Source organism: Delphinapterus leucas, chromosome 2, assembly GCF_059928025.1.
Source record: "Delphinapterus leucas isolate spDelLeu-1000000601 "Yukka" chromosome 2, BTC_Dleu_Yukka2, whole genome shotgun sequence".
NCBI classification, from domain to species: domain Eukaryota; kingdom Metazoa; phylum Chordata; class Mammalia; order Artiodactyla; family Monodontidae; genus Delphinapterus; species Delphinapterus leucas.
The window spans coordinates 146837975-146857205 of NC_143130.1; the positions used below are offsets into that span (position 1 = coordinate 146837975).

Genomic DNA, 19231 nt, shown 5'->3' on the forward strand with positions numbered 1-19231 from the left:
ATCATTATTATAAACTAATAATCTCAACCAACCTGTAATCCCTACAGTTCTTTACATCCAATTCTCAAACTTCATTTATATTGCAGTGATCTTATATGTAGTATAAACATTTGCAGTTTAGCCTCTCTTAGTTATTGATACAGAATGTTTATAGCCTCATAGAAAAATATGTATAAAATTAGCTAACAATGTGAGGCTTTTATAATTATCATGAAGAGTAAAGTTCATTTTATTCAAATGCTAATCTTTTGTGATTTCTTTTAAATTCTAATCAAAGAAAAATAGTAATCAGGTATCTGGATTAGCTGTGAATTTCTTTTATTTATACTACTCCATAATTGATGATTAAGGGTTGACTAGCATAAATGAGAGCATTATGTCTTAAAATCTATCGATTTGACTTTTCTCTACAACTCAAATTTTAGTATATGTGACAAATCTTTTTCATATTCTTTCTGAAGTTTTTCAATATTAGGGATAATTTCTCATTAATTAGGGATAACAGTCTTCCTGTTATGATAATTTCTCATTAATTAGGGATAACAGTCTTCCTGTTACGATAGTTAAGGATTCACAAACTCAGATTTAAATACAGAAAATTGGTGTCAAGCATTGACAGATGAACTGTCTGCTCCTAAAAGTCTTTGTGTAAATTGGTATATAGTCTGTTTTTCATGTTCAGAGTTCAATGGTGATTGTCTTTTCTCTTCTTATATTTCATCCTTTAAGCTTCTGTACTTGCACTTGCATTTGGAATTGAAATGATTTAGGAAAACTTTCATTCATACATTAATGTGGTAACATAAAATTTCTTCCATAAATGAGATAGATAGACAAACAGACACACAGGGACATGTATACATATACATCCTATTATAAGCATCAGGTTTTTTCCAACCCATTTATTTCCAGGCCTATTAAGGGAATACAGCTTTAAAGTAGAAACCAGGAATGGTGGTGGTCTTAGATCTGTCATTAATGTCCTGTGTAACCTTGAAGAAACTACCTCATGTTGCTGGACTTGATGTAATTTTAAGCTTTCCAGAAATAAAAGATAATGTAGAAAATGGTGTTCACTTGTTACTATATAACAATGCAGTTTCTAAAAGTTTTCAGAAAGCAGCATGAAACATTAGACTTTATATTTTTTTATAGAAAACTACGTTGTTTATAATCAACATATTGTGTCAATTTAAAATGGAAAATAGCTTTTGATATAAAGATGTTCTCTGAAATCAAAGAAAATAGCATAAGAAAATGACAAAATAATATGAACTCACTGTCCATCCAGAGGCCCTTTCTTATAGACTGTTTCCATTCTAATTAGTATCCACTGTTTCTAAATTTAAGAACTCTGTTCAACCAAGAAGGGTGAGAATCAGTGATTATCTTTAGGGTACGAAATTTAATTAATGTTGAAGGATTAGTAAAAACTATTTATATCAAATAAAACCGAAAGTTGACAGAATTCTTATGGATCAAGATGCTTTTTTTCAAAGTGAAAATCCAATTTTCTCAGTATTATTCCTAAGCAATCTACTTATGCTATCAGAGATGTCCTAAAAGGGATAAGACAATCTATAGCCTGTCTCCAGAAACTATAATTTTGTAGCACGGTCAGATTTCTTATTTTTCCTGAGGACTTTAACACTGGGAATTTGGCATCACAATGATACTTCATCAGTTGTCTCCTAATACAAGCAAGAGAATCACAACTAACTTGAGCTATGCTGCTCTGAATGGAGACTGTTATTCTGCACATGTAGGAATCCATTAATGTAAAAGCACTTGGTCTGAAGCTTCCTTCCAATCTCCCCCCTACTCTTTTTTAGTTTGACTTCCTCTTTAACCAAAATATTATTGTTACAGCTCTATTAAAAAGCAAAGGGATTTCTAATTTATACCTAATCTAATAGGTATATTAGATTGGGTTTAGAATCTTCCTTTTCTCATTTACACAGTGAGGTGAAACAAATTTTTAAAATAGCAGCTTTACTTTTCTTTTTTTCCTATCTTACCTAAAAGGAAAAAATAACTGAAAACTTTGAGGGAGTAAATGTATCTAACTTTGGTCTGGCATTAAAATTTTCTGGTTGGGCAGCACAATTGTTTAATTGGAATCTCAGTGACAGCTGAACAACCTCAATGCTTGGGTTAACAAGCAGAGGAGCTTCATTCTGTCACCTGTCAAGAATGATGCTTGTCAGGACTGATCTTTCCACTTAAGGAACACTCGTGTTTCTAGTCATAGCACTGATGTTTTCTGATATTACAATGGAATAGACACTAAAGGAGACAACGTTTTCTGCATAGGTATATTTGTAATTCTTTGTTTTTCATAAGCCAAATGCAAATGTAACACTACTCCAGATACTGCTTCATGAGAAGTCCCCAAGATAACCAAAAGTAAGTGCCCATTTCCTCATCTTAGGAATAGTGTCATAACAAAGACTGAATTCTAGTGACCAACCTATCTGCAGAGCATGTCATATAGCCTCTGGGTTAGTTAACTCCTTGGCTTGGCCTCTTAAGATGTATCTCAAAGAGTCAATTGATGTTTTTGCATGTATTATTTAGTAATGTTTAGAAAAATTTTTAAGTTCACTTTTTCTTTATTCTGTCTTTTTTACCCATCTTCCCTCATTGTAGCAAATTAGACGGCCGGATGAAAGCAAAGGAGTTGCTAGTAGAGTTGGATCCCTCAAAGTAAATATGTTTCTAACATTTTTTGGCAAGATTTCGTCTATAGCCTACACTTCTTCCTTTTTGGAGGGTGGTGGGAGGAAGGGGGCTTTTTCCATTTTTCACCATCCCATTTTGTTTTATTTTAATATTTTTATTGGCTGTTGGGTCATATTTTTTTTGTTTGTTTCAGCTACACATAGAGCAACCAGCTGAAGGCAAGCTGCCAAATAACTAGCTTTGAGTGGCACCACAAACAATAAAAAGGGCACTGCCTCATTACGGGTGCCTGTAATTTGGGGTTCTAGAGTAAACCGTTCCTCTGATTGATGTCACTGACTATGTGTTAAGTTCCTGTTACACAGAGAACTAATATTTATTTTCAGAATGTTATATGCCCTTTTTACTTTTTTTTGTTAAATGTTATTTTAGTGTCATTACCATTTGTAGTTCATTCCAGAAAATAATTATTATGAGTTAATAACATGTATATTTTATATATATATATGTGTATATATATATATAATCTTAATTAGAAAAGGAATTTCATATGATGCTAGCTAGTATAGGGGCTCACATATAGCTAATAGTAAGCACTCTTAATCCCCTTTGTTTTATTTGTTAAAAGTTAAAAAATTTATATAACAATCAACAGAAACTGATATATATATATATATATATAAATGTTTGCCCATTTGTTTATGTGACCTACAAATACACCACCTAAAGGTTTCTGATCTAATGGTCCCATTTGGTAGTCGTTAAATATCCATTTGGTCAATTTATCTTGGGCATTCGATACTCTAACATTTAATCACAATGAAAGGTAAATAAATTATCACCCTTAAGAGATATAGACATAGCCAATTAATCACTTTTAATGCTGCCACTATAAATGCAAGTTAGAAAATTTGCTGAATTTTAAAAATATGCAGAGAAATCTCCCTCAATATTAACCATTTCTTCTATCTCAGTCCCACTTGTCCTTACAGCAATAGTAACTGCTAAATTAATCAAAATGACATAATTCACTGTACTGGGATGTCCCAAAATTCAATAACTACTTTGAGGCTAATATTAAGTCATTTTAAAATTTTACACACCTCCAATTTATTTCCATTTAACAATTTATGAAGCACTGATTTCTGCACTCCTTCCTCTCCTTGCCTCTTCTGCCTTCTTAATTTTACTTTTTTGTTGTTGTTTATTTATCTGTGTGTGCACACACATGAGTGCACATGGATGAGGGTGTGTCTGTATGTTTGTGTCCTTTATTCCAGACAAGCCATCTTCTCTGTTCTCTAACACTGCTATATACTGGGTAGCATTTTTGTTGTTGTTGTTACTTCACTAAGAATAATCAGAGGGGATGGGAAGTGTCTATTATATACCTATTTCAGAAGCGAGGCAAGCTAAAATTATTTAGTCAGAAAAATATGACTTTATGTATCTTGATGATATATCAGTAGCATTCCTCACTGTCTACCTGTGAGGTATCATATTTTAATTTTTTAAGGGAAGATAAATCCATTATTGTTGAGACTATGGATTATGACTCAGATTCAAGTGAAAAGGTGCAGATGGACATAACTTTTTGGAAATGACTGATAGTGAAATAGAGATAAAATGGCATCCATACTGCAGCACCATCTGTTATAAACTGGATTGTGTGTGCGAGTACACGTGTGTTTATCTCGAAGTTCAGCTTTTGGATGTGTAGAACTTCAAGTTGTGATTGTATGTTTATTGTTTTTAAGTGTATATACAATATGATTATGTGTATACACATAAATATGTATAAGAACAAAATATACATTTTAGGGTTCAATCAGTTTATTTGAATATGGATGCAGACTTAAATCAAAAAGTGTGTTTGGGAAAGGCAAATTTCATAATTTTTAAATGTCTTTATTCCATATTTCTACAAAATAGAAAATTGTAAAGTGAATCTCTAGGGGTTTATAAGGATAGTTAAGGTATTTATTTTCTCTAACACTTTGGGGAGAAAAGAGGCTTTAATTAAAATAAAATATTCTCTTCCTAGTCACGGTTTATTGAGCATGTATTCTTGCGCTATACAAAGATCTTTGATGTTTTGAAATGTTTGCCAAAGGCAGTGAGAAATGTATAATGCTATGATCTTATTTTTAAAAGGAAAAAGGAAAACTGAAAAGAGACCAAGTTGCTTTTTCAATTCATTTTCTGATGTTTACATGTAGCTCCATCGAAAGCTGGAGGAGCTCAGAGATCACCTAGAAGGCAATGTGAAAGGATACTCTCTCAGAGTAAATGTACGATTTCACCTGGTGATTTTTTTTTTTTTTTACCTAAACTTCTGCTGACTGGTAATTCCAAATCTGATTGGTTTGTCCTCTCATCTCCATCTTTTTTACTTTCTGTCTCTTTTCTCCCTATCTCTTTCTTTCTTTTCTAACTGCAGCTTCATGCTCACATTTATGAAAGAAAGATTAAATCGGCATAGAAGACCTTTAAGCCACACTAACATTGCATTTGATTTAATAGCATTCTGACTCCAGTGCAAATTAAAACCTTTTTTTTTTTTTTCAAAATCTGTGTTTCTTATACAATTGTATAATTTTCTGACGATCGTTTTATGAGACTTCATTTGGAGCTTTTCCATTTACTGTGTCTTCTGTCCCTTGTTGGATGTGTCAGCAGGATTATAAATTATGGGCTGGATCCAAGTGATAGAGCCTTGATGTTTCAGTTTCAGTTGTCAAGGAAGGTATTCAGTGTTAGAGTCTCAGTATAGTTAATCTGGCAAGTAGATACATCTATTCTGAGTTAATAGACGTCTCTTAACTCAGACTCTTTGGGAATAACTATAAGATATCATTTTTTGTCTAAAAATAAGAAAATTAGGCAGTAAGAATCTTCACTATGAACACTATTATGTAACATCTTACAAATACTTGAGATAATGGCTAATATACCCAGGACAACACTGAAGGAGAACAATACCTTATAGCCACTCAATACTGTACATACGTCATATAGGCATACTAACAATAGTATTTTTTGTGACTGATAGTTCAGACTCAGAATGCTTGGTCCTTCTCCTGAATATATCTTTTCAAGATAAATGGAATTAAAATCTCTAAAATGGTACATGGTATAAATATGGTAGAAGAAAAGCTAAAATATTACAGTAAATAATTGCTGGCTCTATTTAACCTTGACCCCTATTTCTGACGCTTTAAAAAGAAGTTCCTATGAAACCTAGCCCTGGTTTACTTCTCCCGAGATTATTGTCATACATTTAATTCATATTGCTATAATAATTTTGTTATGAAGGATAGAATAAAAAATAATAGTGTTATGATAATTCTCTGGTTTCTTAGCTTTGTTTTTAATTATATACTATGTGTATTTTGTATATCTCGTCATTAAATTTCTGTTGACTAAAGTTCAAAGTTTTTTAATAATATCAGTCTTTAAATTCTGATAGCTAAACAGAAAAGGAAATTAATACACGTCTCATTTTTCTGCTTCTTTCTTTTGAGCCAGTCCTTCTTTTCAGTCATATTCTTAGAGAATTTGAAAAATTACCCACAATCATCCCCAGAATCTATCCCACTGTTTTAAAAAAAATAAAAAAGATTAGTATGAATTTTATGATTAAATCAGTCTAGATATATCTGGATATCATTCTAGAAACTCCTAAAAAGATTCTGATAATGTGTGTTTTAGTGCCACACTCTTCCCTAACCAGTCATAAAAAATGATATTATTTTTCTTTCAGTGAAACCAAGACCAGAAAGTTGAAACTTGCTAAGATCTATATGATAGGGAGTTTGTGTTAGATTAGGGTTAAATTGAAATCTCTGTGCTTTGGAAATTGGTTTTCTCATGCCACTCTTCAATTTCTTTTTTTCAATACCTGTACTGCGTGGTGGAGTACATAATAACTAGTCTCAGTGTCTTCATCTTTTGTTTCATTTCACTGGGTCACACTTTGTTCTGATTACCTTTCTTCTAAAAAGATTGAATATAAGGTGTATCCTTCTAAGATTCCTGTTAACTAGAAAAGTACAGAAGAACAAAAAATATATTGTCAAAAGACAAATAATAGTATTTTCTCTACAGAGTTCAGCTAGGAAAAGACACAAATCAAAATCTTAGCTGAGGGCTTCCCTGGTGGCGCAGTGGTTGAGAGTCCGCCTGCCGATGCAGGGGACACGGGTTCGTGCCCTGGTCCGGGAAGATCCCACATGCCGCGGAGCGGCTAGGCCCGTGAGCCATGGCCACTGGGCCTGCGCTTCCGGAGCCTGTGCTCCGCAACGGGAGAGGCCACAGCAGTGAGAGGCCCGCGTACCGCAAAAAAAAAAAAAAAAAAAAAAAATCTTAACTGAATGTTCAGTGTCTCTCCTTCCCTTTAATTCGTATTGCCCCAGAATGCCTTAAAATATGCCTTGTATATTAAAAATTGTTGCTTAGAAGCAGAATTAAGTACCCCATATGCTATATAAATAAATTTCGTTTCTAAAATGAGATAAATTGGCATATAGTGACCATTCCATTTTGTGAAAATTTATTGTAGGTGTCCACACAGAAGAGCAAGTATATGAATGCCTTTTAATTCATTGAACATCGCTAAATATTTCAATAAGATGACAGGTTCAGAACCATGTTGCCGCTTAAATATCTTATAGTTGAAGAAGGTGAGACATCATTCAGAAGTTTGGGATAAGAATTTAATTAAATTATTCATGTTTCAATTGGTATCATCTATATGATGTATTATTTTTTAGAGGACCTACATTTTTATTTATTACTTATAATCAATGATATAAAGTAGACTTTTATTAAGAGGTAATTTTTAGAACAGTATTAAATTTTATTTATTTCTCATATGAAAACATACTTTTTAATTTTACATGGACTCTTCTATAGCAAAAAGTAGGATGCATTCGATTCTTGAATTCTAAGTTAAGAATGTATCATCTTTTTCTGTACTTTATACAAAACTGAAGTATTCTGAACCCTAAATGAGTTTTTAGTAATTTTCATCTTGTACCTAAACACAGTTTGCCTAATTTAACTACTGCAAAAGTAACTACAAATCCTTAGATTGATAATGTGCTGAGAACAATGATTGAAGAATAAAACCACATAAAGGAAAAAATTAATTTTCCGTGTAATCTAATGCATGAATCTAGTAGGAAGTATATAAATCAGACAAAGAAAGACAAATACTGTATGATATCACTTATATGTGGAATCTGAAAAATACAACAAACTAGTGAGTACAAAAGAAGAAGCTAACTCACAGATATAGAGAACAAACTAATGGTTACAAGTGGGGAAAGGGAAGGGGAAGGGGCAACCTAGGGTTTAGGGATTAAAAGGTACAAACTATTACATATAAAGCTACAAAGATATATTGTACAACACAGAGAATATAGTCAATAGTTTATAATAACTGTAAATGGAGTGTAACCTTTAAAATTATGGCTCACTATACTGTACCCCTGTATTTACATAGTATTGTACATCAACTATACTTCAATAAACAATTAATTAAAAAGCAACGCAGACAGATGATAATTGGAAAACATAAGATAATGCAAATGAATTCCTTTAAGTAATGTACATCAAGGTAAATTTATAAAATTGAAGTTAATTCATTAAAGAGCAATAGGGCCCTGGGAAGCTTGAATGTTAAAACATTCAGAAAAAAAGTAGATAAGTACTCATGAAATAAAGACAAAAAGAAAAGAAAGGAGATGAATAAAAATACCTCAAAGCCACAAATTTTTTATTTTTACTCAATCTATGTAATATGATGATACATTTCCATTCAGCTACAAATATATACAGGTAGGTTTGGGATAATCAAATATGTTAATTTTTTAAAGGCTTTAACAAACAGTAAAAGGGAAGGTGACTTATGAAGACAGATTATTGGCACATAAGTGAACTAAGAAGAAAGGTGATGAAGCAGAAGGAATATGATAATTATAAGTACCTGCTATGCTAACACAAAAAAGGGATGGTATTATCTGAAGTGGAAAAAGTTAAGGGAGGAGTTATCACTTGACTATATTTTTATTAAGTTTAGGAAAAATGTTTGAATCAAGCCAGAAAGTAATATCTTTTGAAGTGTAGTTTTTAAATGTTTAATAATTTCCTGAGTGCCAAAATAAGACTGGTATGAAATGGGGTAATACAAATAATGAATTAGATGGTTGTGATTTTATGTCTTTCAAGATCAGTGTCTTCATTCCAGCTTTAGTTCTAAACTAACTCATCTTATATTGTTGATGAATTGTCTTTGGGTTTTTTGCACTTTTTTATTAATTAAATTAATGCTATAACTCAGGGGTCAGCAAACTACAGCCCTTGGGCTAAATCCTGTTTCTCTTTTGTGGGCCCATGAGCTAGGAATGATTTTTGCAGTTTTAAGTGATGTGGGGGAAATCAAAAGAATATCATTTTGTGACATGTGGAAAATTATATGAAATTCAAATTTCAGTGTCCCAAAAATAAAGTTTTATTGAAACACAGCCATACTCTTTCATTTGCCTGTAATCTGTGGTTGCTTTTGCAGTACAACAGCAGTTGAATAGTTATAACAAAGACCATATGGCACATAAAGCCTAAAATATTTACTATCTGACTGTTTACAAAAAAGTTTGCTGACACCTGCTAAAACTGGTTAGTGTGTCAAGGCGACATTGACAAAGAAATTATTATAATAGAGATTGTGTGAAATTATCATCGTTTTACAAACTGAGAAAAGGAGAGCTGCTTATTTTTTCTGAGGATGGTTTCGGATCATTCTGCATGGAAGCATGCACTTAAAAGAGTTGATCCCCTGAAATTTTCTACCTTTATGTTTTTATTCTTCCTTTTTACACTGTTTATTCTGTGCTCTTCGCATGCCAAGCACACAAGGTAAACTCACTATGGAATTACATTAAACCCTTCAAATATAGAACTATCATATGGATAAAGTATCGATTATAAATTCCTCTTCTTTGGGGAGCCCCTTACAGTGATTTAAAGATAAATTCCACTGTTGCTCTTTAAACTTATTTAAGTATTTAAATGTGTTTTTAGAGTATTTTTATTTAAAAATAAAAATGTGTTTTTAGAGTATTTTTGCTGTACACATTGTATTTTTCTGTTTATTACTTCCTTGCATCTTAATAAAGATATTTCCCCTGAAAACCACGATCAAATTTTGATTTCTGCTAAATTTCCTACTTGACCTCACCTAAAATCATACCTTCTATAGGAAATTTCGTACAACTAAGAAAGACACCCTGAAGTGATCAAGTAATACATCATATCTTAATATAGCACTTAAAAATCTGAAAGTGTCTACATTGAATCAGCCTACTTTGATTGAGGTGAGGAAGAACTACTGGAACATTAGTCCTTAGATGAGTAATCTTTTGGTAGCTTTTAAATGAGTAAGCATCAATTTGTTTATGTACTCTACTTTCTTTAAGCAAATTTCAGTGTTTTTTGTTCTTGTATGTAGAACATTGAGCCTCCTGAGTCTTCCTTGTTTGACATTTTGGCATTTACTCATATTAATAATATGTGTCTTCTGCTTTGAACCATCTATTACTTATAAAATCGTCTGCTGTAGCCTAAGACATCATTTGGAGTGGAAGTGACACATCTGTGAGGTGTTTAATGCTTACTGTGGAATTGCTTTCTCAGAATTGACATTAAGACAATAGGGTACTAGTAAAAGATCTCCTTGACAAGTAAATTTCCCTAGTAATTAAAAATGGAAAAGTGAGGGGAAAAAAAAGACAAGACTCAAACTATTTTGAAAGATAAAGTTTTTCACTTTTATGGGTATAGTTATAGGAACAGAACAAACATGCAGAGAAAGGCTTTCTTAGAACTAGTATCCCGCTAAAGAAAATCAGATATGTATGTGGTTGAAAGAAAGATTTAATTTCTTAATACGTATAGAATTGATCATATTTTAGAAACTACCTCATAGTAACTCATTAAGTGGCAGTGATACATTTTATCACAAATCTTTGTGATGGTAAGTGTAAAACCTTCTGAATATTATTTCACACAATTCAGTTTTTGAGGATAGAAGCAAAAGATTTTGTATATTCACTTATTCAGTAAGCCATTATTGAGTGCCTACTATATTCCGCTCTGCTGGTTGCTGGAAATACACTTAAAGAACAGATCAGATAACAAGGACATTTCTGATTTCTCCACTGTGCCATCTTCTTCTTTACCTTATTTCCCTACCCTAACTTTGTATTTTGGAACTTCCTGAAGAATTTCTAACTAGAAAATGCATACTTGAATATTTAGCTCACATGGCATTCTGACAACATAATGAAAGAAGAGGCCACAAAATTGAATGTGGCAGTGTGACAACCTAGAAAGTAAGAACAGGCCAGGAAATTATCAAGTGAAAGTCATGAAGATTAAACATGGTTTTAAGTATAAAATAGTTATTGCAAAAAAATCAGTGAAACAGTCTGATAAAAGACAGGTCTGGAGAAGAGTTTTGTGGTTAAGTTTTTAAAATATCTTTTTGGTGTTGCTACTGGCTTATTTGTTTATTTAGATTCAGTAATACTGAATGGATTCAGTAATGAGAATGGAATAGTAGGAACAGGAAATTAGAATCAGAATACTGATCTGGCTTTGGTGCCCTCTTTAAAGAGTAATATGAAAATGTACAATAGAGTCATTCTATAAATAATCTCACATGTAGTTTGCTAGTGTTAAGACTGAGATCAGTGTGGTACCATAGGAAAAAGTGACCAGTGTTCCACTTTCCTGTTAACCTTAAATGAGCGTCTTCTGAGCAAGATCATATCAGATTCTGATCTGGGGAGCCATCTCCGTCATGGATTTTTTTTTTAAGCCAGGTATTTTTTTATCACACAGTTCTCCTCAAATAGTATGAACCTTGAGATTTCAAGCTCAAGTGTCTCTTTATAAGGCTGTTTTATTATCTGGCAAATGTGTTGGTGATGGAACCTTCTAAACTTCTGAGACCCTTACTGTGCTATCATTTCCTCTTTAACAGTGTTTTCTTTTCCCCACTGCAAAACCAGGCTCAGCTTCCCTCGTGCTCATCTACCTATAGTGTATCTGAGGTATACTTCGCACATAGTTTACTTACATGGTCAACAACATGCTCGCCCTCACCATTTTTCTTATTTTATTTTCCTTTTGCCTTGCACTTTGCACTTGGCTGAAAGAGATGAAGGCTCCAAAGGGGAAAAGTTAGCTGTTTTATGGGGAAACTTCTATATTTTCATACAGCACTTTTTTCTGAGTAACTTTTCTTTGGCAGTCACTGTATCAAATTGAAATGGTTAAAGCCCAAACAGCCAACTTAATTGTTGCCACCACCTTAATTCCATAAAGATTCCTTTGAACTGGGTAATTTGTTGTTAAACTCATGTTGGCTAATGGCAAAGATTCCAGTTTGCAGAGCTGTATAGGTCTGTCTCTGGTAGCTGAAGGTTTACATTAAATTAGTAACAATCCTGTCCCATTAACCATAGACAGAGGAAAGCCTCCAAATTGATTATTAAATGAAAATTTAATATGATTCCCCTATTTTTATGTAAAATAGAAGATTCACTCCCTTTTAAAGAACTGATTAGGTTACTCAGGAAAATAGTCTCCTTGATACTTGTATAAGGTTCTTAAAATCTGGAAAAGCTTACCACTCATGAGATTCATGTTCTTTTAACAGAATACTTTACATCAACTTCGATCTATGTTATTTGCCTTTTCAGAGGTTTAATTTCTTATTCTTACAGTGTTAAACCATAGCATAAGTGGGTTTTCTGGTTGTGTAAACCAGGGTCCCTGAAATATCACTAACAGGCTCTGAATATCCTTTAAGTCTACTATTCAAAGCAGGGACACTATTGAATAGCTAGGAGAAAAGAGTGTATGTACCTCAAAATATGACTAGTAAATAACAGGCCTTTAATAGCCTGTGAATTTTAAGATCTTAATTTTTTACTTTACAGACATATTTCTACACATATTTACTTTGTGCAGGCAACTTTAGCTACTAATGCGCAGTCCACTATTGTCAGCGTAATTCTGATCACAGAAATATCCCTGAATTTCATGCCAAAAACAGAAAGATGGCACTGTCTAAAATACCAGGTAAATGTATGTAGAACCACAGGCAGAATATCATCTTCTGACTTTAAAACTTTATAAAAAGCCTTGAAAGGAATAGCATTGCTAAACCTGTAGCTTCACAAAGTTGAACTTATTGAGTCAATAGAATTAAAGCCATCTTCTTTAATTTTTTCCTTTGCAAGTTGCAGCTGTTACAAATTTTTTTTTCCTCTTAAAACTGATTTTGTGGAGAATTGATTTCTTCTTGAAATGTGTGTCTGTAGGGAGAAAGGAAGTAATGAAAGGGAAATGAATTAACTTGTGATATTAGCAAAGACTTTTGAAAGAGAAGATTGGTATCTCATCACCGCATTTTCCACAGGTCTTTTCTTAATACCTCAGGATTATGATTCCCAGTGTAAAAAATATATAACCCATTTCTTTCTGCCACTTCATCCAGGCAATTCTCCATTTCCCATGAGAGTGTTTAAGAAGTTTACCATTGGCATCATCTCCAATCACAGCCTACAGCATCCATCAGGGTATTACTTTCTCTGTGACAGCATGTTTGCAGGAGGGCTCTCAGGTTGGAATGCGGAACTGGTTTCTGGGGAGTCGGGATCGTGGCCTTTTCTCCATAGCACTCAGCTCTTAAATGAACTCTGGCTTCACCTGGGTTTGTTTCTTTCATTGTGACACATGAGCTTTATTTACTTGTCATGAAGTGTGTTTCTCCTTTTGTCATCTGTGGTAGGGTTTCTATATTTTATACTCAGTGCCACATTTCTGTGGACTCCATAGGTGGTGTTTATGTTTAATTTATCAAGCTGTAATGACCAATACAGTGAAGAACTCCTTAGGGAATCTAACATTCATGATGTCCTCTTTACAGAAATAACCTTGCATAATTGTTTCCTGTTTCATTTTAATTTGGTAAATGATTGTTTCACAAAATTTAGACTACAAGCCTTAACAGTTAGAATTTCAAGGAATGTTCTCATGTTTCTATTTCTCATATGGAAGCCTCTTCTTATTTATTTTATAGCATCACTATGGAAGTAGCCAAACCTTCCATGTTTGGCTTCTCTTCTTTCCCTCACATTTACATCATTTTCATTTATCTCCACTGCTGAAGAAATAAATTCTCCACTCCCTGATGTAGCACACTGATTTTACCAATTTCATGTCACTATCTTCTGTGACGTTCATGAGACCAAAATAATAAGCCTTGTTCAAAAATTAATCTATCCATGAGATGTACAAAAACAAGATCATTTCTAACCTTACCTGGCTCAGCAAATGTTACTGCATGTAGTTGACAGCCCCTTTGTAAAAAATACAATTCTCTTACTATGTGACAAGCTCTATGTTTGACATCTTATTTATCTTATCTCAGTCTTTACTACAGCTCTGTTTGGGGAAGATATTATTGTCATCCTCATTTTGCAGATGAGGAAACTGAAGCTCAAAGAGGTTAGAGGGCTTCCCTGGTGGCGCAGTGGTTGAGAGTCCGCCTGCCCATGCAGGGGACACGGGTTCGTGCCCCGGTCCAGGAACATCGCACATGCCGCGGAGCGGCTGGGCCCGTGAGCCATGGCCGCTGAGCCTGCGCGTCCGGAGCCTGTGCTCCGCAACGGGAGAGGCCACAACAGTGAGAGGCCTGCGTACCGACAAAAAAAAAAAAAAGAGGTTAGATACCTTGCCCAAAGTCGTAAAATCTGCCAAGTGAGTAGCAGAAAATTGTTTTGTCTTAAAAACCATGCTTTTCACTTTTCAGGAGTTATTAAAAGTCGTCAGCTCTCTGAATGGCATGTGGTAGTCTTGTGTTTTCATAGTACCTGGTTCAGGTTGATTATATAGTTTTGGATTTTATCTTATGAAAGGATACAGGTATTTCTATAAGATATGAAACTTTAATTCAAGGAAATATTAGAAAGACATTCCTTTGTGTAATTTATTATTCTTATTTTTCTCATATTTAGTCATTTAATAAATATTGATCATCTACTATGCCTTACTTAAATATAATCCTCTAGCTATTTCTTGATCTTTGGAATTGGCTTCACATTTAGAATGTATAAAATATTATGAATGTAATGAGATCAGTGGCTCAGGCTGTACACTAATCATCCCTTCAAGCCAAGTTAAAAAAAAAGCTGGGGGTTGGGGGAACAGGGGAACTCACCTTCCATATCTCTAACTAATCTTCAACTTTGTTCCAACAGTGTTCATTTTTTTAAATCCTTTGAAAAAATTGCTTCAGAATTCCCTTAGCTTAAACCAAAGCCAGAAATAGTACTATCTCTTGGTAGAAATAGTGTTCTTTCTGACTTATTTGAAAAGCTGGAGTATATACTAGATATGTCTTTTATGATTTGTAACAGTATCTAAACAACAACAACAAAATTAATAAACATTGAACCTTTTGAAATCTTGTTTTTAATGTCTTAGATTTCCCAGTAGCAAGATTGATTTAGAAAATTTGAGATTTTGAAGCTATATTCATTTTTCCTGTTCAGTGGACAGAGACTGAAACTTAATTATATTTTTACTTAATGCTTAAGGACGTTTAGGGGACTTCCCTGGAGGTCCGTACTTCCACTGCAGGGGGCACCAGTTCGATCCCTGGTTGGGGAACTAAGATCCCAAACACAGTGCGGCCAAAAAAAAAAGAACTTTTACCTTTAACTTTTAAAGAAAAGGAGGCATTTTTAAATTGTAGCATGCAAAACAGTTGCCATTTGAACTCTTAACCCACTATTAGCACACCAATTCTAATCTAAACAAACCTTAATTGACTGACAATTTTGAGCTTATACAAATGGAAGTTTTAGTTGAATTGCAGATAGGAGATTCAAGGAAGGAAGGAAAGGAATAAAGCTTGACTTTAAGCACTGTAGCATTTCCTGTTTCAAAAGGAAAAATGGGACCAATTTTTAGAACCAACAGGGCCACAAAATGTTTAAGCTGGAGGAAACTGTAATAAAATATTCATAAAATGAATATACTGCGAGATAATCACATAAGATTTTCTACTTTACAAAATCTCCCTTAGAAAATCTTTATTTCTTATTTAGTTCAATATAGTTGTCTGGGGTGTTCCACGTTCCTTTCACTCTTATCTGAATTATTTTCATGCTGTTTCTATATAATAGTTGGAAATTTGGAGATAGTGTAAAGAGATCTGTTAGAAATGTATCTTTTGAAAACACTGCAACTACTCTACCAAGTTTCTTAACTCATACCTCTTTTTGGAATCTTTAAAAATGAATTGGGGAACCGCAGCCCCGCGCGCAGAGAGCAATGAGGCTGGCGCCAATGGCCGGCAATTCGCAGCGGGAGCGCGGCATGGAGGGGCTGGCCTAGCTGGGGCTCGTGGCCCTGCGTCGTCTGGTTGCGACGTGGGTCCTGCGCACGCTGCGGGGCCGCAGCCACCGGGCAGTGAGCGCCCGAGGGGCCGGGAGGCGAGCCGGGGACCCCAGGCGGGTATGGGCATCGTGTCCACAGCCAGCGTCCCCGAAGCCGCGCTCGGGCCATGATCACTCGGTGAAGCTGCGCTGCGACACCGCGGCCGACTTCTTCCCGCGCTGTGAGGAACTGTGCGCGCTGCAGGGCTCGGTGTCTCTGCCCGCCTTTCGCGCTTCCCTGCGGGAGGCCCTGCTGGACTTAACACCGACCGCCTCCGCGGGGTAGACTGGGCGCCGCTCCTGAGCACCCTCTGCCCTTGATCTGTATCCAGAGCTTCTTCCAGCCACGGCTGGGCGAGACAGTTATTTGTCAAGGTGTAAAGAACTCTATCACTCTTAAGACAGTAAACTTCACGGGGTGTAATCTGACATGGCAGGGAGCAGATCACATGGCCAAGATCTTAAAGTATCAGACTACCAGAAGGCATGAAGAAACCTGGGCTGAGAGTCTTCGTTCCAGGAGACCTGATCTTGACTGTATGGCTGGTTTGAGGCGCATCACTCTGAACTGCAATTTGCTCATTGGTGACCTGGGTGCAAGTGCTTTTGCAGAATCTCTTAGGATTTGTGGCTTGGAGTACCAGTGGATAACTTCTCCATCGGTGAAGGAACCATCCAAAGCTGCTAGACAGAAAAAGAGAACTATAATTTTGGGAAGTGGTCAAAAAGGAAAAGCTACTATTAGAATTGTGGAGCCCCAGAATAGAAGCAAGATGAATATTCCATTCCACATTGGCAACACCAAAGGAGATGATGCTTTAGAAAAAAGATTTCTCGACAAAGCTCTTGAACTCAGTATGATCTCCCTGAAAGGGCATAGCTCGAGAGAGGCTATATTCACCTGTGTTAATCACTGCTCTGTTTCCTGAACATGCCTATAAAACATACTGAAGAAGGATGCCTGAAATTTGACTTTTAGAAATTAAAACTCAAGTTAAAAAGTGAATGACGAGCTTCCCTGGTGGCGCAGTGGTTGAGAGTCCGCCTGCCGATGCAGGGGACACGGGTTCGTGCCCCGATCCGGGAAGATCCCACATGTCGCGGAGCGGCTGGGCCCGTGAGCCATGGCCACTGAGCCTGCGCGTCCGGAGCCTGTGCTCCGCAACGGGAGAGGCCACAACAGTGAGAGGCCCGCGTACCGCAAAAAAAAAAAACAAAAAACAAAAAACTTTGAACCAACAATGGCTAAGAATGAAAGGAACTCAGACCTGAATATTTTTTCCCTTGTCAAGCACAGAGAATATGGAAAAAATGAAATTGGGAAATTGTTTTGCTCCTCGTCCTTTCCTCCTTTTTGGTCAGTTACCTTAGTCGTCCACCTCACTTTGTATTTCTAGCCTGGCTTCAGAAAGACCTGAATTTGATGAACTACACACTGTTGGAGTAGTAGATTGCTAGAAGGAACCAAGATCCAGACGACCTTAAATGGCGTCTTCATGGAATTATATTCAAGAAGGATGGTCGAGCCAGTTTCCTCACTACCATTGTGAAGGGAGTTCCCTGTTCCTAAGAAAATGGACCTATGTCCGACTGACACAGAAGATGGAGATTTATCCCAGTGCATTTATATGTGTATATATATTAAAATTATGTATATATATATATATATATATATATAAAATGCCTAATGGAAATATCTCAGATGGTCTATTTTGTGTTTTTTCTTTAATTTTACTTATAAAATTGTAACCATTTTTTAACTCAAAAGAGGAGAACCTTAAAAATTAAAAACACATTCTCAGTAGTCTAAGGTTCAGAGCGACTTGGCAGACAAAATTGCTAAATGGTTATATAACAGTGCTGGTATGCTTGGCTGTTGTAACACTTTACATTTGAGTTTCTCTTCCTTGAAATTACAAGAACTATATGACTCAAGATAAAGATTGATAATTAGGAATATTCTACTTGCTTTTTATATAGCCCATTGAAGAACATTTTGATTATTTGGAGGTCATAGGAAGGTACCTTCATGATCTAATTTTTGAACAAGTAGTGTTACAACACAAAGCTATGACTTAAAATTAAAAAGGAAATTTGAAATGAAAAAAAAAAAGAATTGGAATATTTAAATTGTTTGAGTCAAAATAAGAAAATTAAGTACATATTTCTCTCTGACATCCAAATAAGTGACCAGCCATAAAGATAGTGGGAAAGCACATGACTTTCTCTTTGACAGGGATATTTGATACATATAATCAAAACATTCTTGAAAAAGAATTGGTTGATAATTTTTGACAAAAGACAATGGGTGCTTCTTTCTACTTGGCCATACATTCTTAAATTTCTATTATAAAAAAGATTTTTGAAACACATTATTGTAGTTGACACTAATGAATTTCTGCTTATCCTCATATATTGCCTCATATACTCAGGTCATTTGAAGTACAAAAGAGGGTCATCAATGGAAATAAGAAACGAGAATTCTAAAGTTTAAGATGAGGAAATATTAATGCTGTTAATATGAGCAGGTGAGTTCCCCTGCTCACCATCTCCCCCCAGCTTTCCTTAACTTGGCTTGAAGGAATGAACAATAGTGTACAACATGAGCCATTGATCTCATTACATTCATAATATTTTACACATTCTAAACGTGAAGCCAATTCCAAAGATCAAGAAATATTAATGCATAGATAACAAGTTTAGGAAGTTTTTGAGGTAAGTGTCTTAAACTAAAATATAAACTATATATATCTCTCTTTGAGAGAGAGAGGAGATAGAGATATATTGTCTTGGTCCAAACGCAGGTTGGAAAAGAATTTCCAGACACAAAGCAGAATGTAAAGAAGGTAGAATTCATTAGAGGGAAGGGTTGCTGCCAGAACAGTGGGGCCGACTTCCTAGTAGTTTGGGAGAGTCAAGCCCGAACATGCGCTATTGTTCAGGTTTTATAGCCAGAAAACAAAAGAATGGTCCGAGGTGAAAATTTCATTTACTGATTGTTTGAGGCACATATACCTTCCTTCTACAGGGTAGGA

The 19231-nt window shown here is 35.0% G+C and overlaps 1 protein-coding gene across 5 annotated transcripts in view; it reads left to right on the forward strand.

Moving 5' to 3' along the window:
* GPHN (gephyrin) overlaps positions 1 to 19231 on the forward strand; it is a 606903-nt gene that overhangs the window by 400780 nt on the left and 186892 nt on the right. For 2 of the 5 annotated variants that reach the window (XM_089907850.1, XM_089907848.1), the window contains 2 exons: positions 2650 to 2706; positions 4902 to 4973. The exons of 2 other annotated variants lie outside the window; for them this stretch is intronic. In XM_089907850.1, coding sequence (XP_089763976.1) covers positions 2650 to 2706; positions 4902 to 4973 — 129 coding nt within the window. The remainder of the gene's footprint in view (positions 1 to 2649; positions 2707 to 4901; positions 4974 to 19231) is intronic. One more of the 5 variants, XM_089907849.1, reaches the window with a different exon arrangement.